General features: G+C 37.7%; 1 protein-coding gene across 1 annotated transcript in view; it reads right to left on the bottom strand.

The window, feature by feature from the left end:
* The window catches only part of LOC129249232 (lipase 3), a 72558-nt gene extending 50782 nt beyond the window's left edge, over nt 1-21776 (bottom strand). Inside the window, exon 1 of the mRNA XM_054888922.1 lies at nt 21398-21776. Within this exon, the coding sequence (XP_054744897.1) occupies nt 21398-21643 (246 nt within the window). The 5' untranslated portion in view covers nt 21644-21776. The remainder of the gene's footprint in view (nt 1-21397) is intronic.
* Nucleotides 21777-27635: the final 5859 nt, after the last annotated feature.

Genomic DNA, 27635 nt, shown 5'->3' with positions numbered 1-27635 from the left:
ATTTGTGTGCATTTTGTGCTTGTTATGCTTTACATAGCTTTGAATGGGATTTAAGTTTTTTCTTACTTTTGGTGATACTATTTGGTTTCTTTGCGCGCAACTTGGCACAATTTTGCTTGAAATTTTTTTTGTCGGTGATCAGCAATTCAAGTTTTATTGTTTTATTTGATTCAATAGTAAAACAACATTTCTATGTAAAGTATATATTGGATATATATGTAGATAGTAGGGCTACTACTCCCGAAATCCCGAAAATTTCGGGACCAGGAAAATAGCGGGATTACGAAATTTCGGTATTTACATGTCTACTATCTAACACGTAAGGTAGGTAGGTAAGGTAGGTAAGATGGCAAGAGTACCCCAGGTACACTTCAAGTAGCACTGACGTGCCGTTTTGATACCATAACGTGGACCACTACCTATGAAAAGATTTAGGGAAGAGAAAAACCGTCTACGGCCATCCAGTGCTGTTAATGTAGTGGAGGAGAGAAAAGGGATCTAGGCTGGAGAACTTCTTCTAGTCATCTCCAAAGGGCACACTAAGGAATCTCAAGCGCCTAGCTGCCAGAGCCGGACATTTGTAGAGAAAGTGTTCAACAGTCTCCTTCTCTGGAGCATCCCCACAGCTTCTGCAATAGGGGTTGTAGGGAATTCCTCCTTGGAACTTCTCCGCATGTGTACCGATCACCCATTGACCAGTGAACATAGCAATGAGTTTGGAAATTGAATGGCGAGGGATTCCCATCACCTTAAGTGCTCTGTTTCTGTCATATTGAGGCCATAGAGTTTTCGAAATAGCACCCGATGAGACAGACCTCCATCTGTCTTGGGCTTTTTTAGAAAGAAATTGTGTAGTTCCCCTTTAACAACGGTCAAGGGGACACCGATGTCTGAGAAACGGACTGCTGAAACCAGTTCTGTCGACCCCTTCCTGGCAAGCTCATCGGCAATTTCATTTCCCTCTATATTCATATGCTCAGGAACCCAGATAAGAGAAATGTTTCCTGCACGTTCGAGACGTTTGAGTTCCTCCTTACAGGAGTTCACCAGAAGGGAGCTGCAATACGGCGACGACAGGGCCTTGATCGCATCTTGACTATCGGAAAAAATATTCATGTCTCCCTCCCAACAGCGATCCCGAAGCATTTTGCATGCTTGCAGAATCGCGAAGACCTCTGCTTGAAAAACGTTGCTTGTTTCCGGCAGTTTAAAGGAGACCGAAATGCTGGCTGACTTAGAGTAAACCCCCGCTCCTACTCCAGACTCCATCTTGGATCCGTCAGTGAAAACAGAGGTATCTATATCCGTACCGACTTTCCCCTTTTTCCAGTCTTGCCTGCTCGGAAAGATAGCCCTAGCACAACCCTCAAAGCACAGTTTGCGTATGGAGAGATGAGTGCGAAGAACAGAGAAGGAAGGGGATATCTGCTTCAAGATGCTACTATGTCCTACAGGAAGTTGTCTCCAAAGGCCAATCTCCTAACACGTAAAGTTAATCCCAAACTTTTCGCGGTATTGGGTTTTGCATCTCTGCTATCTAATCCCTAAAGAACGTCCCGAAATTTTTGGGACCGTACTAACAACAGGATCCCGAAAAATCCGAAGTTTAGGGATTAGATAGTAGGGATGAAAATCCTGATATCTCGGAATTTTTGGATCCCATGGTTTGCATGGTCTCGAAAATTTCGGGATTTGCTTTTTTCAATGTTATGTTTAGAAGCTTCCACTTATTGCATTTGAATATGAAGAAAGTTTTGTGCCAGGTCAGGCAGTGCATTCATCTCTTTTGTAGGAGGCATCGATGACAAAGTAAATTATATTCAGTTCGAAGGAACCATGGGAACCATTTCCTATTACGTATATGTATGTATGTGAAATCTTTTAAGCATTTTACCCCTTTGGGGACGGAGCCGCTAGAAGGGCGAGCGTCGATGAGGACGAGAGATATTTGAGTGCGCAGTAAAGAAAATAAATACGTTGAACGTTATAAAAACTAGCAAAAGAAAAAGTTTTCATAAAATCAAAAAAAAAATTATAAACAAACTGCTATCACTGCTAGTGTGAAATGCCTGAGTGGATACCTTATTGCGCGGATTTCATTTCTACTTGACAAAGTAATGCCGCCATCTTCCGTTTTATCAGATTCAAAGTAATATTCGTCAAAATTGTCACTATCTAACGTATCATCTCTAGAATGCTTAGCCATCGCGCGTAGGATATAAAAATCCTGCTGATTCCTCTGGCAGTGACACTGAGAGACTGAATCGAAGAACTGAAATTCGTTCTGACTCTACCGTCGTCTCACATCGTGAGTTCACATTATAAGGAAGACAAGATTTCGCTAATGGCACCTAATGTCTGTGAATGAAAACGTGACTCTTTTACTATATCTATGCGTATCATATCGCTCAGACTGACAGACAGGCTATTTAATACTACTACGCACTAAATTATTGTACACCCCCAGTAGTATTAAATAAAGGTCACTGGTTGTATTTGGTCGCTGGACTGCCAGTTGCGGCTTCTAGGTTAACTCTGACAAAATGGAGCTGGTGGTATTTACAAGAAAATATAAATCCCCACACTTAAGACTTCCCAAATTAAAGAACCTTCTTCCGCTTTCATCGAAAGTTAGGTATCTTCGAGTGATTCTCGACTTCAAACTTCATTGAAAGCTACGTATTGAAAATGGGATAAAGAAGGCCAGTATAGCTTTTTACTCCTACAAATCTGGGGACTTAAACCACAAGTCGTTCTTTGGAGATAAAACGTAGGCACCCCTACAGACATACAAACTGCTTAGGGAACGTTGAAGCGAAAGAGATATCAATATTTTTTCCGATAGTCAAGCTGCGATCAAACTAGTTAACTCCTGTAAGGAGGAGATCAAATCTCTTGGGTGTTCCGATAACATTTATTTGATCTGGGTTCGAGGACATAGGAACATAGATGGAAATGAAATTGCTGATGGGATTTCCAGGAAGAGAACTGAATTGGTCTTAGAGACCACCGACTCGGTCATCAACATCCCACTGACTGTTGTTAAAGGCAAATTATACAACTTATTTCTCAGCAAAGCGCAGAAAAGATGGAGCTCCATTTCTTCGTGTGCTATTTCAAAACCATTAGGCCCCAGTACAATAGACAAAGGTCACAGAAAATCTTGGGGACTCCACGCCATTCAATTTCCAAACTGGTAGCTCTGTTTACCGGTCATTGGACGATCGACACACACGCGGAAAAACTTGGTTTAAAATTTAATCCACACTGCAGAAACTGTAGTGACCTCTCAGAGAAGGAGAGTGTTTGAGAACTTTCTTTGTAAATGTCTGGGTTTGCTGCCATTAATATTCTGCATTACATCAACAGTTCTGGTTGGCTGTAGATATCTGCCTGTTGGAAGTCTCATAATGGCATCAAAACGGCGAGGGAGTGCCAGAGTGGTACTTCAACCATTATGCCTACCTACCTCCCTAAAGTAGTGCGTCTCCAAAATATGTAAAGCACTAATGCCAGTGATTAATTCAATCATCAAAACATTTTTCGAACAGATTTTTCGAAATCGAAAATGTTTTTATATTTTTTCTATCCATTAGCAACGGGTGCATTCCGAATTCTGGAGAGAGAAAAGTTGGCCGGAACCAAAGTAAGTGAATACAGTGATTGATCCATGATATTTCTTTAGTTCTTAGGCAGAGATTCGTTCATAATATTAGTCTTCTCAGATGCTGCATTACAATGTTGCAAAAAAACAAAATATTTTGCCATTTTTGCCAGGGCTTTTTGGGCTAATTTAATCCGTCTTAAATACCGCTCAACACCAAGAAAATATTCTGTGTTCACTTACTGTCGTTTTTATAGGATTAGCTTCTGGTATTTTTTTGACCGAATGCGCCACTACAAGCTGGAGTAGAACTTCTTTGTAAAGCCTTGATCAAGCCAAAATACTTCAAATTATAAAAAGTTTTTTTACTGTTTTTTTTTTCACTATTATTATTTGCCGAAGCGCCTATTATGAGGCTTGAGACATTCGCCTAAATGATTTCCATTTGCTTCTCTCGTTGGTCGTTTGTTTAGCTTGCATCCAGGTGTGATTGTTGCTGGATAATTCCTGGTGAAGGCTGCGCCACCAGGATCTTTTGGGTAGAGGACGACCCTGTGATCGTGACGTTTCGTTGGTATTTCTTGCGCTAATTTTCTAAGAGTGTTTCCGATCCAGGTCCGCTTCCTTTTATAGATTTCAATATTGATTGCGATCTTATTGCATCATCTGTGAGAACCAAAGTTTAATATCTAGTTTTCTGCAAAATTTACCAGATATGCAAAATTCTGAACTTTGTCATTTGGCGTAAGTTTAAGAATTTAGTGTTGAAAAACTATGCGTGTATTCAGCTGGTCCATGAATCGTCGCATCTTTGAACTATGTTTCGATTTGCTTTGGCTTTTCGAAATGGGTTATATCCTTCATCGCCAGTCACATAGCGCGGCAAAAAACGGTTTTGCTCTTTGAGTAAACTCCGTACGACGTCTTGCGGCACTCGTTACGTCGTATGACAACGAGAACATTATCATTTTTTTATCAATACTAAGGCGGTCAAACGATGAGGTGGCTTGCGGAGCCGAGTTCAATGCATCTGGCATGGATATTTGTTCGGTAGGTTTACTAAGTCTTTTCTACTTTTCCTTATCGTTCACGTTGAAAAAACTACCTTTGTTTAAAAGGAAAGCGCAACCAGTTAGACATTTGGGCTACTAAAAGCAAGCGCATATCTCTACAGGGTTTGTGCAAATCACTAATTGATTTTCCTCTACATTTGTTCTTTATTCTGTAATGCTAACTAATCACTTTAATTGCGCTCAACGTGATTCCATTTCAGCATTGCCATTGCAATAGCCTATTTTTTCTAATTTGAATAATTTTCTTGCTTAATACTTTCGACTTGTAGGGCCTTCGATAGGGTATGACCCATTTACTGTGCTTTCTCTATTCACTAAATCCAATCATTCTCCAAATCTATCCTATTCGAGTATATTTGGTTCGTACCCGAAAATAGCAAGTAGTTTTTGGAAAATAATTTCAGGAGATAATTTCGGATCGATTATAGGAAAATAAAATGATATAAAGAAATGAGCCATTATAAGCTCTACGTATATATATGGTTACGCCCATGTCCTATTCCGTAAAATAAAAATAAAATTATAGGTACATTTCTCTACGTACCCAAGGAAAAAATGCCCCATTTGCTTTGTTTACATTTTTGTGTTTTTTAGCAATTTAAATTTGTTTTTATGTGTTCTTAAACTGCCGTAGAATTGTGCCAAATTTCTTTTTCCCCAATTCGTCGCTCTTTCGTTTTTAGTTTCTATCTTAACCCCCCCTCTCCTTACCTCGATTCATTTGTACCGCCAGTTAGTTAAATGATTTGGATTTACAATAAAATGCAGCATTTTCTTCTTCTTCTCTCGCTTTGTTGCTGGTACCTCTGCTGTCGTTGTTAAATTGACAGTGACAACTAGGAAGCAGTAATTGTGTAAAATTACATGGGTTTATTGAAAGGAGAATGTCAAGCGTTGAATGATTTGCATGCATGCAACAGTGACGTCGATTCGCGCACACAGAAACACACAGGCACACAAATGCTCCAGTAATACTGGAACAATACAGTCCCAGCATTCGTGCATGTGTGAATGTGTGTGAATATATATGTGATTGTTCACATGCATGTCTTTATTGGCACACTGAACTTTTAGTGTTTTATGTTGGTTAAGTTTTATAGCTTCTTTTGCTTATGTAAATACGAGTGAATGGAGAGTTTTGCTTTTAGACCAACCAAATAATTGCAACAATTTATTTTCTACGTCTTAAAAGACACATCATTCATTGTACTTGCATATGTGTGTATGTATGTACATTAACCCGCTGGGCAACATTTTTGAAACTGGACAAGAAAGCTTATTTAGGACATAGAATTTACTTTGTGGGTGATTCAAGTTTTCGGTAGTTAATCTTTAAAACTTGGACTGTTTCAAAAGGAGCCTACTCCAATACTTCTGCAGCATTGATGCTTCGCCTGCCCTTTGACTACCAGAAATCTGCGTGCGAAACTCTACGAGGGTTGCATTTGAGCGGTGCGACCTTCGCAACACTACAAGTGATGAACTGTGGATTGAAAAATTTGGTATTTTCTAGCATAAACTACATATAACGTTTTTGCTTACGAGCTTTGTTTGTTCTTTTTTCAGTGAGTTGAAAAATTCGTCTCGCCCAAATATGGAATTTACTCGCGAAAATTTTCGTGCGATGCTTTATTACGATTTTCATTTTGGATTATTGAGACAGGAGTGCATTGATCAAAAAAAATTAAAACACTGGTACACAATCATTTCTTTGCCAGAAATTTTGGGAAAATTAAGCAAAACCAACCGCCAAAGACGAATCATCCTTTACCGTCACAATGCGCGCTCGGCTCACACAAGATAGTTGTTGTTTTTTTTGCGTCCTTTATTAATTACATCTGTCGTATGACACTAAGTAATTCTTTCTACAGCTTGGATTTCATAATATTAATCATTATCAATATCACATTTTTTTGGTTAAGTTTTTGTGTGAGTTTACAAGCGTATGTACATAACTTTAAATTATTCTAGTTATCAGCTGAGTTGGTGTTGGTCGTTTGAGCCGCCTGGAGTTTGCCCTTTCTGCTGATGGGAGTTCGTGCATGTCAGTATTCATATGGTTCACTAAACGGGAGCAGTTTATATAGAATTAATGGGCAATCTGCCTTACAGCTTTGATTTGGCACCGAGTGATTTCTTTTTGTTCCCGAACATCAAAAATAAAATGCGAGATCAACGTTGTACAACATGAAAGCTCTGACCGAATTCATTACTATTTACAAATCCAAACGGAAAAGCGCTGTTGGGCCTATGTTTACCAAAATAATAATTTAATTTAATAATTTTCGATGCGTCGATGCTTTTTTTCGCTGCATTGCATATTACCTAGCGGAGGCTATAACAAGCTCAATGGTTGATTTGGGTGTCGCCGAGGGCTTTGTGAAACTTACAGGACAGTTGCTACTAGGTAGGTGCGTAATTTCGACGTTGGGCCTCTCGACGGTACGCAGATCCGTCAAGAGGGGCACCCCTCAAGGCGGTGTACTTTCTCTTCTGCTGTGGATTCTGGCAATGAATCAATTGTTGAAGAATCTAGAGGAAAGGAGGATACACCTAGTGGTCTACGCAGTCGATGTTGCAACATTAATAAGGGGGAAATTCCCAGATACCATTTGCAACATAATGCAAAATGCTTTGAACGATGTAAGCCGGTGGGCTGCATCGAGTGGTCTTGAGATAAATCCCAACAAAACAGAACTAATCATGTTCACAAGAAAATACAAGATACCTGTTCTAAACCCCCCTACCCTTGAGAGAATCACACTATCAATTAGAGAAGAGGCGAGCTACCTAGGACTAGTATTAGATAGGAAGCTCTCGTGGAAACATACAATTAATGATAGAGTAAAAAAGCAGTCACAGCACTCTATACATCCAAAAGAATTGTGGGGGAATAATGGGGCCTAACCCTAAAAATAGTTCACTGGCTATATACAGCAGTGGTAAGGCCTATCATGACATACGGTGTCTTAGTCTGGTGGCCAACACTCGAGAAAAGAACAACAGCAAACGCTTAGAAAGTATTCAAAGGGGCGCTAGTCTCTGCATAAGCGGGGCACTCACTCAAGACTATACCCACGGCAGCGATGAATGTCATGCTGCAATTATTACCGATTGAGGCCTACGGCAAACAGCTGGCAGCGATAATTGCACTTAGGTTAAGATAATCTTCTAACTTAACCACTAACAGAAGAGGTCACGAAAGACAAATATCCCTTCCTACATTAAACGACAGAACTTTGGAGCTCAGTAGAGTTGCATTTAAACACATCCTTTACCACAACTTTCCCAATGAGAGAAGATTGGGATAATGGGGTAATGGACAACAAAAGCGGAATCAGCATCTATACTGATGGTTCCAAGCTAAATGATCAAGTAGGTGGAGACCTGCATTCTGAAGGAATGAATGCCAACATCTCATTCCGGTTACCGGATCACTGCAGTGTATTTCAAGCTGAAATATTCTCTATCAGGGAAGGTCTGCTAGCCCTAAACAAAAGTGTCCTCACAACAAGAGATATAAACATATATTCAGATAGCCAATCGGCCCTAAAAGTAAAAGAATGTATCGACGTTCTGACAGAACTATCATAGTACTTTGTAATAAACCTGCTCTGGGTGCCGGGTCATAAAGACATAGAAGGGTACCACATTACCGATCCAACTAGACAAAGCTAATATACCTGTACCTTTAGCAACTTGTAAAATGCTCATAGATAAACACACTATCAGTGCTGCCAAGAGGCTATGGTCTCAATCCCTGACCTGTGCAACTAAATAGTAGAATGACGTGGCCGGAATGGAATACGAGCCGCACAAGCCGACTGCTGAACAGGAAAAATATGAGAAATCTTCTCGGGGTCCTAACCGGGCATTGTCTGATTGGTAGACATGCCAATAGACTGGGAGCACCCTATAACGACTATTGCAGAAGCTGTAACGACATTGAAGAAGAAGAGACCATAGAACACTTTCTATGCGGGTGCATGGCTCTGGATAGAAGAAGGTTCGACATTTTAGGAAAACGTTCCCTGAATAATTTGGCAGAAGTAGCCAATATAAATAATACAAGTCTTGTTAGATTTATTACAGCCGCAGGTTGGTTCAATGAGAACAATATAGAGTGAGGAGAGGGGACAGCCCTGGTGGGCCTACAGCAGGCCTAGGTGTGTCAACCGACAACCACTGTACTTACCTACCTATCTACCTACTATTAGCTTTAAAAATGTTTCCACTTCATTGTGCCTCAGCAAAGAATCGCAGCCCTCAATTCAATCCATGGGGTTTTTGTGCGCCTATTCGTGGGTCAGCCATACCTCGAGCTTATTCTTGATACCAGCCATGTAATGCAAGTAATTCCAATTGGTTCTCTGATTAATCTGCTGTTCCTGAGCAATGGAATGGAGTACTCACATACTGGTCAGACCGATGATCCGTGATTTTCATGAGCGGCAGTTACGACGTTTGGCCTACCAACATCTATTACAGTTACGGGCAGGAACCACTCGTACCAATTACTGATACAAAATTGATATTTTTGGGTACAGTAAAACTTTTTCCTATTGTGCCAAAATTTTGTTCATAATATCTACTATTATGTACTCTACTTAATGCTATTTATTCTATGAATCTACTAGCTTTAACAACTTTAATTGCTTTTAACTTTTTCTCTCCAAAAGTGCAGTTTACGTAATCTCAGTATTATTTTAATATTTATCGGACCCTGAATGAAATATTGTTATTTAAAGTATATTTTTATCATGTCGCATTCATTACGTTCCCATTTTATTCACTTCTCTGAAGCAAAACGATTGCCAGTCATATGCAAATCAATCAGTGTTGATATATCCGAGTGATAACTTAAACTGCTTTTTAAATATAAATACTTTTTGCGTGACCAGTGGAGTTTGTATATATGCATGGCATGCGTTTATGCATGTTTGTGTTTGACATTTACCCAATTATTTATTCAAAAGCAGTGGCTTGCCAAAAAAAAGAAAAGAAAACAATGCGCAAAAGCAGTGTTATGCAATCGCAATGCAAAGAAGCAAAGTGGGGAATCGGAAGTATCGTAGTAAAGTAGGTGAATACCAGTGGGCACGTCCCAGACAAAACAATGTGCATAATCATGTGGATTCGTACTTTGATATGTATTTATGTACGAGCATAGATATGCATGCAAATGCACACAGTGACAATTAATAGTTTGATAATTCCTTACTTGTAGATGTTGCAGATATGCCCTCAAGGGTGGTTCCCACACCTGGATAACACCTTTTAAAGTCGTATTTCATTAGTTTAATAAACATTTTTTTTAATGGGAATTGTTAGTTATGAATTTACATTGGCTGAATTTATATATATTCACCTTACCATTTCATAATTGTGTTTCAATGTACGTAAATTCGTATAACGGAGCGCATTGTAAGGCTCAGCACGCATTGATTACAAAACAAAGTCATTTGATCAACGACTTGAAGTTGAATGGCACACTTAAATTGGGTAAATTCACAGACTTCAAGTGAAAATTGCAAAGGTGGTTGTAGAAAATTTTGCTGCCAGCATTATAAACGGTATTTTACCATTGACAAAATTTGAGTTTTTTCCACGAAATGAAGGAGTATCTGGTGTGCTGGTAAGTGACTATAAAGTGAGCTGTGATCATGGCAAAATAAAGGCATACATATTTATGTTTTACGTGCGTGAGTGACAGCTGTCTTATAAACAGGTAAACAAACAAAGACATTAATTTTCAAACCACTTAATATAAAAGCAATACGTAGGCATCGGGGCAGCAAAATAAAAATTAACAAAAAATAGTCCAACAGGCCAAATGTTTTCTTTATTTATTTCTATGAAACACAAATGAATAAATAAAATTATAAAAAATTACATTACAGGACTAAGGCAACTAGCAGCTGGTGTTGGACCCAAATAAATGTTCTATTAAATATGTCCGATATTGCAATCTGTGGCCTGTCAAGTCAAGTTCGTCGACTGAAATTTTTTGATTAACTTTTTTCCTCCAGGTGCTGTCGAACGATTAGAACGACCGAAAATACATATCTACACACATATTTGACAAAAGATACGATTTGGTAACCAGCAACAATGGTTAGTAAATGAAATGAAATCAAAATAAAAGGTTTCATAGTGGTTTTCTCGTTATACAGGATTCACGGAAAGCCTCTTGGGATGGCAAAAAAGCCATATCTACTATTGTTTTAAAAAATCTGTAGAATAGCTTCCATTTGGATAGCAGAGAGCAAGAATGATAGAAAGAAGATTGCGCCCATCAGAGAGTGCGTGACGTCACGTTGTGCAGTATTGCCAACCATTTGCTCTTCATAATAAATTTAGTGCCTTTTTATACCGAAAATGCGAAAATTTTAGAGTTTCGTGTTTGTTTCTTTTTTTTAATTTAAAGCTACCGAAACTTTAAGTTAAAAAAACTGTATTATTATACAAAAGAAGGTTAAAAAGGGTCACTCTGAGAAGATTTTAGTGCTAATGAAAATTAGTTGGTTCTTATAAAATTTGATATTTTGAAAGTGTGAATTTAATTTTTTGCTCCTTTTAAGGGTATACAAGAATATTAAATGTCACTCTCTCAACTCTTCTTAATATTGAAAAGCTTTTTACACATTTTAAAAGGCGTTTGAATTTACTGAATGCGGATTAAAACCACAGAGGTGTAATTGCTTCTTCCGGCCATCAACTCTTAGTGGGACATAGGCCAACAAGAAGTGTATTTATTGCAAAAATAAGCCACAAAATACCTGAAAATACCAAAGAAACCATACTGACATTTTTACAAAAAGAGTACCTTATTTCGTTACATAACCTCAAATATAGCAGAAAAATCATTCCCTTTACAAAATAGTCTCGCTTAACAGAAAAACACTCATAAATTAAATTGCACATAAGCATAACACATTTATTAAAAAAAAAACGCACATTCTAAAGACAATTTGTCATGCATACAAAGTTCTTTAAGTGATTCAATAAAAATTTGGTGTTTTATTTTCTTGAAATTGGCATTTTAGTGCGTTTTTATATCCAAAGCTAGGCAACGCTGCAGTAGCGAGAGAGAGATTTGGCTGCCGAAAGCAGAAGAACTCCAACAACAGCTGCAATCGCGGACAATGCCACCAGATGTTGAAAAAAGTATCTCTAAATAAAACTGTATATTTTACAAAATTATAAACATTACATTTTAATTAGAACAGGCTAGAAAAATGTCATGAAGAAAGAACTAAAACTCCGAGACTAAATAACAAAAACAAAAAATGCTAAATCAAGTTACGAAAATGGTAATCTGGCCATACTGGTGCTAAAATCACGTAACTCGTTGTCAAATTCGCTGAGACCAAAGTAACGGGACCACGATAGGTGGCATCTCATTATTCTTTCCATCATGAGCAGAGAGGACATATCTATTATTAAAAAAAAAAAAAACTGTAGAATGGCTTCCACAGAATTTAAAAAAATTTTTTTTGTAATGAGTTGAAGTACGAAACAAATTTTTATCAAGCAGCAACTTTTATCTGTCAAGGCATGGTCCAAATTTTTTATTTTATTTCATTTATTCATTGAAGTAAAATTAGTCAACAAATACAAATTATCTTACAGATTAATACAGATATTCTACCAATAATTCATAATAATCGCACCACGCGCCCCCGAGGCATCTGAATCTAATGCCTTCTCTTAAATGATTTTCGAAGAAGAGCAGACGCCGCCAGCTCAAACGTTCTTTAAATATATATTGCCACGTATGGTTGATGTCGTCCCATACATGGGAATATTGCTTGTGAACAAATCCATCCATTCATCGAAAATAAGAACTTTAAAATGGGAGTAAATCGCGCAAGATTTCCACTAAGATTTCCACACTCAGCTTGATAATAAAATTGTGTTTTCTATCTACCAAATTTGGCATGTTGATTTTACATTCGTAACTGAATAATAAAGAAGAGATTTGACGCTGCAAAAACAACATGTCCGCCACAGTCTGCCATCATTATATTGGGCTGGAAAATTATTTAGCGATTTCAATGAATGTAGGCCATGTCACGCATGAAGGTGTGATGTGATGTGATGTGATGTGATGTGATGTGATGTGATGTAATGTGATGTGATGTGGTGTGATGTGATGTGATGTGAGGTGATGTGATGTGATGTGAGGTGATGTGATGTAATGGGATGGAATGTGCTGTGCTGTGCTGTTATGTGATGTGATGTGACGTGACGTGATGTGTTGTGATAATTTAGAGAAAAAATGGAATGAGTTGCGAATAGGAGAGAATTATGTCATGTAATGTCATAGATATATATTTTTTGCCTCGAATTTTGACTCTCATTGAACTTAGTTCAATTTTTTGGTTATTATATTTATATGTATATTCGCAAACCTTATCGATCTATAATTTAAATATCCAATGCACGCATGCACTTTGCTGAGATAATAGCTTTTGCTCAAGATTATATCAGATAATCAGCGCTAAATTACAGAGCTGACAGACCGGTTTGCTGCTATTTGAAAAACTACGCTAATATGACGTAGGGAATCAGAATTATTTAGAGTTCTAACCTCAACGGGTTAAATCTACTAGTTCAGAGACAAAAACTTAACAAAAAAAAACTAAATAATGTAAAAAAATTTCCACAGTGTCACTTCCATGTCCAGTTACTTAAGCAGTTAATGACACTCACAGAAGCCACCACAAAAATGAGCAATAAACATAAGAAATAAAAATTACGCCTACTTGGAAATAAAATAAGCATCATAAACAACAACAATGAAAACTCGACCAGTAGCACAATCACACAACCGCAAATGCAACATCATCAATGCTAAACATACGCCGATTTCCCGCGCGCGCAACATTGGCCATGAAAATGGCGACGCAGTCAGCACTGCAACACTCGTCATAACTATTGACAGACGATCAGCACAAATTTTCGGACAGCCGGACAGATAATAAAAGCGCACTCGACTGCGACACGGTGGGCCAAAACCAGCAATCTAGCGGTGTTAAATTAGTACATCGCTTGTTTCATTTGCGATATGCGCCATATTTTCAGGTTTGATTTAATGATTTAATATGCAATATAGTCGCAATGTTTTTATATATGAATATAATTTTTTCAATATTTTGGTTTCTTATATGGTTTTCAATAAGGCTACATATGTACGTCATTGGGCTCTAAAGAAAAAAAACATCAGTTGAATTAAAATTTACAAGTATACCATCGTCAATCGTTTACTGAGAGAGAATATACTATCAATCCTTTTTTTTGGTGAAAAGTGGGTTCGATATATCAGAAGTGGGGAATTAAAAGTTAAGTTCTTGATCGAAATAATTCATTAAGTTCGCAATTTATTTTTTATGGTTATAAAAAGAGGTCTTAGGTGCCTCGAGATTAGGATTATTTCAATAGAAATACTCAACTACTTCAACAACACAAACTTCGAGATGGAATTATCAGTGTCAAAGTGCCAACTCTTCATGGTTTTGAAAAAATTGGGGGTGAAACCCATAAAAATGTCTCTGGATGGATTTTCTCTCCTTTTCACTAAAACTTTGCATGCTAGAGACTTCAACTCACACTCAAATTAAAGATCAGATCTTACTCTATAATAACCAAACATGCAAATTCCAAAAAAAGAACTTTTAATAAAATGCGGTTAACCTTTTAAGGTCCAACGATTACGAACGAATTGCAAATTGTTAACAGCTAACCTCATACAATTTATCAGTCAGACGTTTTTTTGTACCGTTGATTACAAATGTATGTCGCTGATTATAGCCATTTGCAGTTATTAAAAATTAGCATCGAATTTGTAAGCATATTCCTCTTCTTCTGGATTAGGGCAATATGTGTATACTGAAGCGGTTTGGGCCGAGTTTAACAAAGCACTTCAATCGTTTATTTCTCGTACTAATCGGTGCCTATTGAGAACATCAAGTGAAGCCAAGTCCTTCTCCATCTGATCTGCCCAACGTAAAGGAGGCTTTCCTTTTCCTATACTTGACATGAACCGGCCAGCGAGGTCTCGGTATCTTTATTCGCTGCACATACAACTCATTGTTTCATCGATTGCGATACTCACTGTCGCCAACGTGCAAAGGCAGAAATTTTCTCTGGGAGTTGAATTGGGTAATAATGTATCAACAGCTCTAAAGAATAGGAGTATGTCGGAAGTCTTTTAAGACCTTTAAATGCCTTTTCATATGCCCACTTTTTAGATCGGAGATGCCTTTACTCTACTAACTACATTAATGAATAATAAAATATCAAAAAAAGATGAACTTGAACTGTTTGGTTTCTCTTGACCCATATGGCAAAAATATTAAACTGATTTTTTATTTTATTTAATTTTAAAGCGTTTGGAACTGCGTTTTATACAATATGTATTAGAATATCAGCTCCATCGTTATAATATAATTAATTGAAAAAAAGTAAATTTTGACAAAAGTTGCAAACAATGCACAAAAGTATTTGAACGATTTTTACTAGGAATCACTGTTTACTGGCCGTTCTTCACTGTGTGCCGGCCCGACTTTACGTATTATTGTCTGTAAATATGTACCCATGTTTGTCTGTCTAGCAGCCAGATCTGTTGCCTATCACTCGTTACTTTTCTATAAGTATTTGTATGTAGGTATATGTGCGTGTGTGTGTAATAAATATTTCACACTTTTCACTGCTCTTTGCAATCACCCGAAAAACTTGCTGCAGAAAAAATAGTGTATAGCAAAAACAAAACATGATAATAGCAATAAAATTCAAAGCGCAACTGCAGTGGCTTTAAAGCGAAGTGAAGCTAAAAGAAAAGAAAAAGAGAAGAAAACAACAAACTAAAATGGCACAGCTCTAAAAGTCACATGGTGTGGATCCCATCGACGAGACTTGGCATGAAGTTGAATGACTTTTAGTTTCTATGCATGTTTGTATGTACTCGTATGCATTTGTTTGTTTGTGCCACTGTTAGCTGCTGCCAAAGAATAACAATTGTGCTAATGACCAGTAGAATCGCTTCCAACAAAGCTACTTAACTCACAAACTCTTGGAATGCTTAGGTACATGCATGTGTATGTATATGTGTATATATATATATGTGTGTGTGGGTAGGTGCTTCGACAATCCGATGCGACAATTCATACTTAAGAGCACCTGATATGGGTCATTAGTATTTGAAGGTTTTCTCACTGCTGTTGAAATTCTGAAGCTTGTTGGAAAAACTCATTAGCTCTACAGTGTGAATTAAATAATGGCTGTAGTATTGTATAGGTAAGTACATAAAAATTGGTATGAAAATCAGTTGAATGTAAGTTTATTTGAAAACTACTTAAATGCATACAATGGCTCGAAATTAGGTCAAAGCCATTTTGTTCTGGTGACTTTGGGCTTTAATTGTCAGCTCAATGACAAATGTGGACACTTTACGAAAGCGTCACTTAATTTTCACACTTAAAAAGGTTAGAGATTTGTCTACCGAAAAGTGATTGAGCTGTACTGGTAGATGTAAATTGAATGGAATGAATTTCTTAAAACTATCTTGGTTGTCGTTCCTCAAACGAAGAGAGCTGTGAAGGAATATGACTTCAAGAAATCTTTCTTGGGCATTTTTTTGTTAACCGATGGGCTATTAATACGATTTTTGGGCTTTTAATTATGATATTTAATTCGAGTTTAACGCAGGTTATTTTTATTCTAACTTCATAAAACACCGACTACAAGGCTTTCAGTAGATCCCTGTGGACATAAGTGAAATATCAGAGAATGTGAAAAAAAAGTTTTTTCCAACAACTATTGCTCCTCGGCTGGTAGTATCCACCTTTGGAAAATGCGCTTACAATACTTTTTGGAGGCTTCAAACGCGTGGCGGTAAACCTCAAATAGCTCCAATTACATAATATATATAATAAAAAAAATAGAAAATGCACAACAATGAAAAAACAAAACAAAATTAAATACATAAATAAATATTCAAAAAGCATTAAAATCCGAAAAACTTATTTTTAGGAAAAAAATTTACAATTTATTGAAAACTTAAAAAATTTGTATTAAAGAAACAAATTTTGCGGGAAAGGTAAAACGCTATTTGCAATGAGTAAAACAGCTATTTCCAATTAAAGTTAAAAAAATTGAAGTACACTATTTTTAAGTAAATAAAAAACAAAACTTCGTAGCAAAATAAAAATAATTAGAAATGGTAAAAAATCTTGAAGACCTAAAAAAAAAATATTTTTAAGCAAGCAGAAAAAATTTAAAATAAAAATAAAAAATAAAAGGTAATAATTAAAACCTTAAAAAAATTGTGTCCAAACTAGAAAGAAAACTTCGTAGCAAAATAAAAAGAATTAAAAATGCTAAAAAACCTTAAAAGCCTAAAAAAGTATTTTAAGCAAAAACAAAACCAATAATAATTTAAAAGAAATAAAAGGAAATAATTGAAAACTTAAAAAATTAAATCAAATAAAAAAATAAAAATACAAAAAAAGAAATTCAAAAGTGCTAAAAATTCACAAACATATTTTTAATATAAAAGAACTATTTGCAATGACCGGTTAAAAAATCTGAAACTTATTATTTAAAAAAAAATACAAAACAAAGAAATTAACTTCTTAGCAAAAGAAAAAGAATTCGAAATACTGCAATGCTTTAAGAATTAAAAAAAGTATTTTTGGGAAAACAATAATAATTTAAAGAAATAAAAGCTAATATAAGGTTGGCAAAAAAGTCTTGCGGTATTTCCGCAAGCTTGTCTTTGCAAGCGCGTAGTTCTAGTTGTATTCGTCGCATCGGTTCACGCTACAGCTTTTTGGAAAGCCCTTTTCACGCGCTAACACGTGTTTGATTAATTGTTGTTTGCTTTTAGTCGTTCGTGAGTTATAGCGTCGCAAACATGGAGCAAAATAAAGAGAAAATACGGCATATTTTACAGTACTACTACGATAAAGGCAAATATGCATCTCATGCTGCCAATAAAATTTGTGCAGTTTATGGACCCGATACAGTTTCCATTTCCACCGCACAACGATGGTTTCAACGTTTTCGTTCCGGTGCAGAGGTGATCGAAGATGCACCACGGTCCGGAAGGCCTGTCGTCGAAAATTGCGATAAAATCGCTGAATTGATCGAAAGAGACCGGCATAGTAGCAGCCGTAGCATCGGCCAAGAGCTGGGCATGAGTCATCAAACCGTTATAAACCATTTGAAGAAGCTTGGATTGAAAAAGAAGCTCGATGTATGGGTGCCACACGACTTGACGCAAAAAAACATTTTTGCCCGTATGGATGCATGCGAATCGCTTCTGAATCGCAACAAAATCGACCCGTTTTTGAAGCGGATGGTGACTGGCGATGAAAAGTGGGTCACTTACGACAACGTGAAGCGCAAACGGTCGTGGTCGAAAAGCGGTGAAGCTGCCCAGACGGTGGCCAAGCCTGGATTGACGGCCATTAAGGTTCTTCTGTGTGTTTGGTGGGATTGGCAGGGAATCATCCACTATGAGCTGCTCCCCTATGGCCAAACGCTCAATTCGGACCTGTACTGCCAACAACTGGACCGCTTGAATGCAGCACTCATGCAGAAGAGGCCCTCTTTGATCAACAGAGGCCGAATTGTCTTCCATCAGGACAACGCCAGGCCACACACATCTTTGGTGACGCGCCAGAAGCTCCGGGAGCTCGGATGGGAGGTTCTTTTGCATCCATCGTATAGTCCGGATCTCGCACCAAGTGATTACCACCTATTTCTCGCCATGGCGAACGAGCTTGGTAGTCGGAAGTTGTCCACAAGAGAGTCCTGAGAAAATTGGCTCTCCGAGTTTTTTGACAATAGGGAAGCGAGCTTCTATAAGAGGGGCATTATGAAGTTGGCATCTCGTTGGGAACTCGTCATCGAACAAAACGGCGTATATTTGACTTAAATCGCATTATTATAACCAATTTTATGAACAATTGAAAATTCAATAAAAATACCGCAAGACTTTTTTGACAACCTTATATTTGAACACCTAATTTTTTTTCAAAGAGAAAGAAAGAGTTACAAAAACAGTTACAATAAAATTGTAAAAAAAAGTTAACAAAGAAAATATTCAAGAGTCGTTAAAGTAAAAAAAAAATATACATACTGTATTAAATATACATACTGTATATAATATAATATAATATAATAATATATATTCAATGAGCGTTTTAAAACCTAAAGTAAAGTGAAGTAAGCTTTTAAGTAAATAAAAAACAAACAAAAATCAAACCGGCAAAACAAAATAAGTCCTAATTGCTAAAAAGTCAAGAAACCAACTAAAAAAAAATATTACGGATTAATTAATTAAAAATCAAAAGGTAATAATTGAAAAATTTAAAAAATTTCTTTTCCAAAAAATTTTTAAAATTATAAAAAAAAATTGGTAAAAAACTTTATAAAATAAAAAGCTGAGTTCTAAAAACAAAAATTATTTTGAAAGCAGAATGAGATATATTCGAGGAAATTTAAAAAGGTGACAAAATATTCAATGCACAATACGCCAAATCTTGGAAAAGACCCATGAAAGGAGAATCGACACACACCATCGTCTCGCCGATTTCAAAGCTGCATTCGACAGTACGGAAAGGAGTTTCCTGCATGCCGCGATGTCTGAATTTGGTATCCCCGCAAAACTAATACGGCTGTGCAAGATGAGGCTGATCAACACCAGCAGCGCCGTCAGAATTGGGAAGGACCTCTCCGAGCCGTTTGATACCAAACGAGGTTTCATACAGGGTGACTCGCTACCGTGTGACTTCTTTAACCTCATGTTGGAGAGCTTCATACGAGCCGCAGAACTTAATCGCTTAAGCACAATATTTTATACGAGCGTATAATTGTTGGTGTATGTCGATGATATTGACAGCATCCCTCTAATCGTTCCCCAATTCGCAGAAATGGCTAGCGGGAAAAAGATTTTATTCAAACGGGTAGCTGATTGCAGAAGCGAATGGCTATTTTTCAGACTTGGACAAATCCTTTTACTCGGAAGCGAGCAACAAACCAGAACAGCGTTGAACGAAGTGGATCAGCATGAAAGAAGTCTATGTCAAAAAATAAAATAAAAAAAGGTTTAACCCAAACAATTAAGTACTTATTATTTTTGTACAAACTTGTCCCCACAAACTGTGTTTTAAAAATTGTACATGCACAGACTAATCCATGTTTGTTTTATTATAACTAGTTTATGCTCGTACAAAAAGTATATTTTTTTGTCTATTTTTTAGTAATATAAAACCCTTTAGAAATTTTATTATCTCTACCAAGTTTCACGAACCAATTCCAAAATGTATCAGGTATTTAAATTTTCTATTGTAATATATTTAAAATTTTACGTTTTAAATTGATTGGCGAAACCGGGCTTCATTGTTGTAGACAAGCAAACACACAAAGGTACATGTATCGTTTTGCTTTACCGAATTAGCTTCCGAGACCACTTGGAATACGCTAGCAACAAAGCTGCGACTGAGACAGCAGCCCTGGCTAGAATAATGGCGAACATTGGAGCTCCAAGACAGCAGGCAAGACAGGTTCTGGCTGGAGTAGTGAGGTCTATCCTTTTATATGGCGCGACAGTTTGGCGCGATGCATTCCTACACGCTTCATACGTACGAAGTAGTAACTCCACAAACCGCTTGTGTGCTCTTAGAGTCTGCTCTGCTTTCAGGACAGTCTCAGAAAATGCGGCGCTCATCATAGCTGGTCTATGCTAACTCGACTTGATAGCGCAGGAGATGGACGAAATGAGACGTATGAGGAGGAACAACCAAGCCCAATGCGACCAGCTGGCACTGAGAAAATCCGTAAATCCCCGCGGCGTGGACCAGTGGCAGACGCGATGGGACAGTGCAAATAAAGGCAGGTGGACCGTCTCATTCCCAACTTTGAAGCTTGACTCCAGAGAAAGCACGGAGAAGTAGACTTCTATATCTGCCAAATCATAAGTGGTCATGGATGCTTTAAACCGTGCCTTCACCGCTTCGCACACGAAGAAAGTCCATACTGCGAGCAGTGCACACCAGCAGTTGAGGAGGACGCAGAACATGTGCTTCTCACGTGTCCACGCTTCAGAAGAGTAAGGGCTAAAATGGAAGACAGCCTTGGCAGCCTGCGAATTTAGTGCCACTAATGTTGAAGAGCCAGGACAATTGGAGCAAAGCTTAACATATGGCTGCTGAAATAAAGCAGCAAATCCGACATAGCGAGCAAGCAAGGAGGATGCGCGAACGCTAAATAAGAACGTGAAGCCGCACACCTATACAGAGATGGAAAAGCACGTAAACTGACGATACCACTATCAGAAACTAACTTTTTCTATGGTAACGAAACAGGGACATGGGGCGAGGGGCGAGGGGGCGTATAGATCCGACAGGGGTGGTTCTCTTCAGATATGACTTAACAGTGGTGGTAATAGGCAGATGCAGCTTGTGACATTTTGCATCAGAGCAGTAAGTGACGTTGAGTGCAACGCTCAAACCGCTCAATACTTGATGGTAGTACCGGGGGGATCGGTACTTTGACGGTAGGAGATTTAGTTCGGGTTAAAGTCCCACACTGACTGGGTAAGGCTTTCGATGCTTCCTCCTCATAAAAAGAAACATGTTTTAATTTCCACCTTTGTCTATTTTCAGTTTATCATTTTACCACATATTTTATTGAGCTGTGTTTCTATACATACCGTTATCAGTGACGCATCCTCCAGCACATCTGATTTGAGATTTCGCCCACCGCCAGCCAAATTCGCATTACTCGCCAATAGCACTGAATTTAATAGATTCTTAAAACTCAACGAGGTGTAGCTGAATGGCGAGAGTATAGTGAAGGCTTCTGCGGTGCCGACGAGTAGCTGCAGTGTCAACAAAAAGGCGAACGCTAACGGCCATAGGCCAAAAATCCGGTAACAAGTATTTTCACTTTTCAGCATCGTTGTCTTGTCGGCGTTGCCTTATTTTGGCTCGTTATTTACAGTGTGTGTATGTGTGTGTGTAACGCGAAAAAAGTTTATTACAAGCAAAAAAATTAATCTGCTACGCGCCAAACGCGCCCAAAAATGTACACAGCTGTTGCACAAGTCAAAGATGCGAGAGTGTGCGTACAAATAGAAAATTTGTTCGAAGACACATAAAAACAACAAAAACAACACGCGTAAACAGTGAAAAATTAGCACGCAGTGTGGCAAAAATTTTTCTTGAAATAATATTTTTGCAAAACCAAAATCACTGAAACGAGCGCTGCGCATGCGCGGCACGCAATCCACGCGCTAGACGAAGAGTGGGTTGGCAGGTGGTGGTGCAGCTTGTGCAAAGTGGGCGAATGTTTGCGACTACGGCTGCTACTTTCCTTCACCACTTTTCTGCTGGCTCAGTGATTTAATTTTGTTTGTGAAAAAATTTGTTATTTATAAATTTTTGTTTATTTTCTTGCTGCGTTTTGGCTACTTCCTATTTTTATTTGCGCCTTCCAAGCACTACCTACTGACTTTGTGGCTTTAACTGAATTACCGTTATGTGAATATTTAATAATATTTGATGTTTTTCTAATCTATTTTTATAGTTCAAAATTTCACGCACTATAATTTTTCGATATTTTTGGTGTTTGGTGTAGGAAATGCAGTTTTCCGTTGAATTTCTCTGTTTCGAGTTTCCGCGCTTCAACGCAACAAATATTCAAATTATTTGCACTAATTTCAATTGCTTTCCGCGCGCGCGCTTCACGGCCGAGCAAACCCGTTCACATTAGCTTATTGCATTCGCTTTACCGTTAATTAGGCCACGAATTTGAAAGCATAGAAAAAGATACCATTAATTTTGCAGCACCGAAACAATGCACATTCACATTACGTTTACTGATTCTTTGTTGTTGTAAAAATGCAACGATTATTTAATATTTTCCTTTCGCGCTTTTTCACTACTTTTCTTCTAAGGCTTCTACGATTTATTTCCCACACTACCGTTTGGCTCGAACCTCGCAAACAAACTGCAGCGGTGCTAAGCGCCTTTTCAAGCAAAGCTTTCGTTTTGAAACGGCGATCGCTGTTGGTTCGCTTAAGCATCTGCTCGTCTCTTGTTATTGGCGTTGATGCGCTCCAACTCGTGGGGCTTTGCACGAACAACAGAGTAGCGAACTTGTTTGATGGCGACAGCGAACCGATGGCTGCATGTGCTTGGTTGACAGGTGGTGGCAGTATAAAACAGAAGAAAATATTCGACACATAAAAACAGAGTTCTGTCAATACTGTTTGCTCAAAAGTTTGTTTCTATTAAAATATATTATTTGTAGTGCACAATTTTAATAAAGGGGATCAACTTAGAGGTATCGCATTTTAAATTGAAATAAAACAACGAAAATTCAAGTTGATTGGGCAATTTTTTATTTTTTTTATGTAGAAACACTAATGGCATTTATTTTATTTTTGAAGATAGTCCCTCTCAAATGTTGCTGCAACTGCGTCGTAATTCGGCCAATTTTGAATGACTTGCAGGAGGACTTCGGTCGGTATTTCGTTAATAACTTTCCTAATGTTGGCTTCCAATGCCTCAATCGAAGCTGGTTGATCCACAAAGCATTCAGACTTTACATACCCGCCTAAATAAAAGTCCAAAGGTGTGATATCCCAATCACACTGGTACGAGACGAGAGATAAATTTCTCACCGAAACAGTAAATCCATTGTTTCAGTAGCGCTGCCTTGTGGAGATCACGGGCATCAATTTTCGGCATGTAATTAGTTTGGCAGTAGTCACGAGTAATCTGTCAAAAAAACCCAATTGGAAAAAGTATCTCCAATCTGATCATCCTTTATTCGAAAATTACAAGATATTAACTGAATTGTACTAGACAGCTCAGAGCTTAACGTAAATAAAATAGGTGAGTTAAAAGTTCTGACCATTACCCGCTAGATGTCTTTAAAGAGCCACAAGTTGGAATGCATATATTGCCTCGATGATAAGTAAAGTCTTATACCAATACCGACCGTTCACAAACCCAAAATTTTGGGTATCACCTTCGACAGTTCGCTGTTCTACTCAGCGCATACAACGGCAATTTTTAATAAAATCCAAAACCGCGACAAGATCCTCAGATCGCTATTCGTCAGCACTTGGGGAAAAAACAAAGAAATGGCTGGCGACATTTAAAGCAATTGGCCGGCCGGTAGTAAATTATGCTGCTAGTCACCTGGTACTAATGATTCGCAGTGAACAAAGCTCCAAACTTGTCAACATACTGCTATCAGGACAGCCACGAGATGCCTCCTGATGCCTTCCCTGCAACACCTTCTGGACGGGGCTTCCATGCCGCCGGTCAAGAAGCACAGTATAATGCTTCACAAACAATTTCTGCTTGGATGTTACCGTAGGAATTAACCCTGCAGGCATTTGCTGGAGCCTGAGCCACCTTCCAGGCGAGTCAGGAGATATTTCTTCGGCTGCACCGACAAGTTCCGAGGCGAAACACGACTGCAACAATTGGATAAGGTAGTATATAAACGTATGTATATTAAATGACGTTCTTCGGGGGACTCTCACCACCTTTTTAAGCTCTCGACCCCCGATTACCGTTATCGGGCCCCAACCACCACCGTTTGCATACGAAGAGCTTCAGCTGCGTCGTGAAACCCGCGTGAGCAGGGTGATTTCGATCCGCTGAAACTTGTTCTCAAAATAATACTTGTATAAGGAATTTAGTGGTAGGTATTTTTATGATTTTAACGAACGGGCACTGCAGCCGAGAAGATCTTTACTGATGCGATGCTATGTATCTAACCTTAATGAGCCAAGACACCTTTAAACTCCTTTATAATGGGTAAGAGATTGCAGGCATCTGTATTTCCAAGCCTCATATTATCAGTTAGCATCTTCCTCCAAACATAGTCGAATTGCCCTCTCGACTATAACCGGTGTGGTAAGCTGTGTGCAATCTTATGTTGGCCTGTAGATCTGTAAAGTGTTTGTGACAAGCCCGAACAGAGAACAGTCGAACTTTCTTCTTATACTTGGTAGAAAAGACGTTCGGTTGATGGTCGGTATTATTACAAGACACAATCCATGGGGTCACCACATGACCACGATTCGAATCATTGAGGACCCGATTTGCCTGTCTTGCTTAGAGGAGGCGGGTAGCACTGAGCACTTTCTCTGTAAGTGTCCTGCCTTTGCTAGAGCGCGGCTACGAGTTTTGGGTTCCGATGTAATGAGAATGAGTCAAATTCGTTCTCTGAAACTGGAGGATATTTTCAGACTTGCCAAAGAATCTGGAAAATTCTCACAGGACTAGCCATCTTTGTCTCTGTCTCTATTCTATTCTACCTCTTTCTTTTTGTTAGTTCTCTCCTTACCTTTTTCACTATCTACCTTTTTACTTTCCAGAGCTATAAAAGCCATGGCCTTTTTAGCCAGAGTGTTTTAGAAGTTACCAAATCTCTCGGTGCTTCTTAGCTCGACCTTTTCAAATTTCAATTTTCATGTTGGCCCAGCCATCCAGTTACCTAATTTATACTAAGGGCAAGTTCAAAAAGATTTGCTTATCATGGGCCACCCAATGTACCCTTCCAATATCCCCCTTTGCTTATGATGTTATTGGTTCGTACATCCTTTGTTAGTTATTTGGCAGAGCCTTTCATCCAATTTGTGCTGTGTGTCTTAATTTATTTGCACATATAGAGTTTTACGCAGAACCTACAGTTTTATGCTGAACCTAAAAAACAGTTCGGATTTTTTTCTTAGCTTTTGTAGAGCTGAAATACTTTCGGAGGTTTGGTATTGTCTGCCGATGGGCGATCGCTACTCAAAAAAAAAAATTTTTCTGTCATAGTCGGCTTCAGGCGCAGGATGCACCGAAAAAGTGGTTACACTCAAATACAATCGACTATGAGAGGCACTCTGGGTATACTACACCCTATTTACGATTTAAATACCCCGGTCTAAGGTCTTTGTAAGTTTTCTAAATATTAGTTAGCTAAGAGCAGAAAAATATTCCAGTCTCTGAAAAACAGCAGATGAAGCAAATACTTCTTGGTAAATGTCGCAGAATCTCTATATTTTATACTCGAATCAATAAAAAGTTCATAAGCCGGACGATTTCTAATCAACCTACTATTTCATTTACTCATTCTTGCTCAATAATATCACACGGCTTGTAGAGGTTGTGTAGTTATCTGCATACTGGCAAAACTCATTTGCAATTTGGTATAATACATAGTTTTTATTTCCACAACCACCAAAACTAAGTGAGTATTAAACCCAAAAAAAAAAACAAAAAATTGTGTGAAATTTACAAAGAAAACTTTACAAAGCAAAGAAGAAGAAGAAAACCTACTAAACATCACCAGCATCTCCAGCACACCGCTTGCAGCAACATGTCTGACCCAACGGTATGAAGCGATCGATTTCTGTTTTGCTCCGATCAGCTGATAGGAAATCTCGACATGCTTCAACTGCTACCTGCTTTACGAGCCGCAAGCAGGTGTTCGACGGCATTCCGCAGTGCATAGCGCCAATTTGGCGTACAAAACCTACGGACGCACAAGCATTTGTTTGAGTGCATGTGCACTTACGCGTTTGCGGTATGAGTGCATTGGTGTGCCTTAAATGGAGGTAAGTCTGCCGGGTGATTGGGCGTTTTGGCTTGAGGCAGCTTTGATGACAATGCGATTTTGACTCGTGCCAAAGCGATGCAGTTGTTGTAATTATTTGCTTGATATGCTTGTGCATATTTTCGGTTGTGTGTGTGTATGTATGAATTTATGTATGTATGTATGCATGCATGTACACTTGAGTTCACAATATTAGCAATGTCACATATTGCAAAGTTTTAATTATTTACTTAATTTGTATATATTTTTTTATTATTCAATTTTTGATTTTTATAAAAATATAGTTTATATTACAATAGAAAACATGCAACCTAACCTTTCAAACTTTGCATAAAATTAAAAAAATGTAATAAATTTGTATCAAATGTCAAAATTTTTTGTTTAGAATTTTTAGAAAAATTCCGGGTACGCAGTTTTATAGCCCCTTCAAATCTGTTGAATCTTTCGTACGCTTAAACTGACTCAAAAATTACGCAGATTTTTTATAATTTTTTTTTGTTGATAGTGTTTTGCATTTTCTTCCATATAATGACCATCACTAGATTGCTAACAAAAAAAAAAAAAACTTCCATAAATCAACGAAGTTTTTAGTGACTTTGTATTTGCACAATATTATAAAAAAATTTAATGAACTATAAAACTGCATACCCAGAAATTTGTAAAAATTTTTGCTAAAACGTTTTAATTTTTGATGAAATTTTTTTGAATTATTTTGAATTTTATACAAAGTTTGAATCTTTGTTTTGTATGACTTTTGCTGTAGTATGAACTCTATTTTTATATACAAACTAGCAAACCCGGCCCCCTTCGCTGGGCACACTAAAATAGAATAGATATGGTTTAGAACAGAAAATATGTATATGATTTTCATATTATTTATTTCTTTATTCTTTATTCAAGCGCTTTGGCATAAACAATATTTTTTGTTTTTCTATTTGTTTTTGAGTAAATATAAAATATAAATTGAAAATCAGGAAAAAAGAAGACTGTTTTTAAATGTCAAATCAACGCATATGAATAAACAATCGTCTTTTTTCCTGATCCATTGGAGCTTTTTTAACCATTATCCATTTATATTTTTCAAAAAAAAAAACGAAAAAAATTTTTTTTTCACGAACACATAATTTCATTCGGATTTCACATTAAATTCTCAAATTTCGTAAGAAATTATTCACTGTTCCAAAATCCACTCCAAAAAAATTCACAAACAATTTTTACATGTTGCACTTACGTTTTTTCCTTATGGCATCCAAATCAGAAAGAAATATAGACCCATTGTAACTCACACTGTCAATTTGACAGTTCAGTTCCGCCCCAAGCGTTAA

Source organism: Anastrepha obliqua, chromosome 5 (genome assembly GCF_027943255.1).
Source record: "Anastrepha obliqua isolate idAnaObli1 chromosome 5, idAnaObli1_1.0, whole genome shotgun sequence".
NCBI classification, from domain to species: Eukaryota; Metazoa; Arthropoda; class Insecta; order Diptera; family Tephritidae; genus Anastrepha; species Anastrepha obliqua.
Note: the sequence above shows the minus strand (reverse complement) of the source record. Positions and strands in the feature narration are given on the sequence as shown.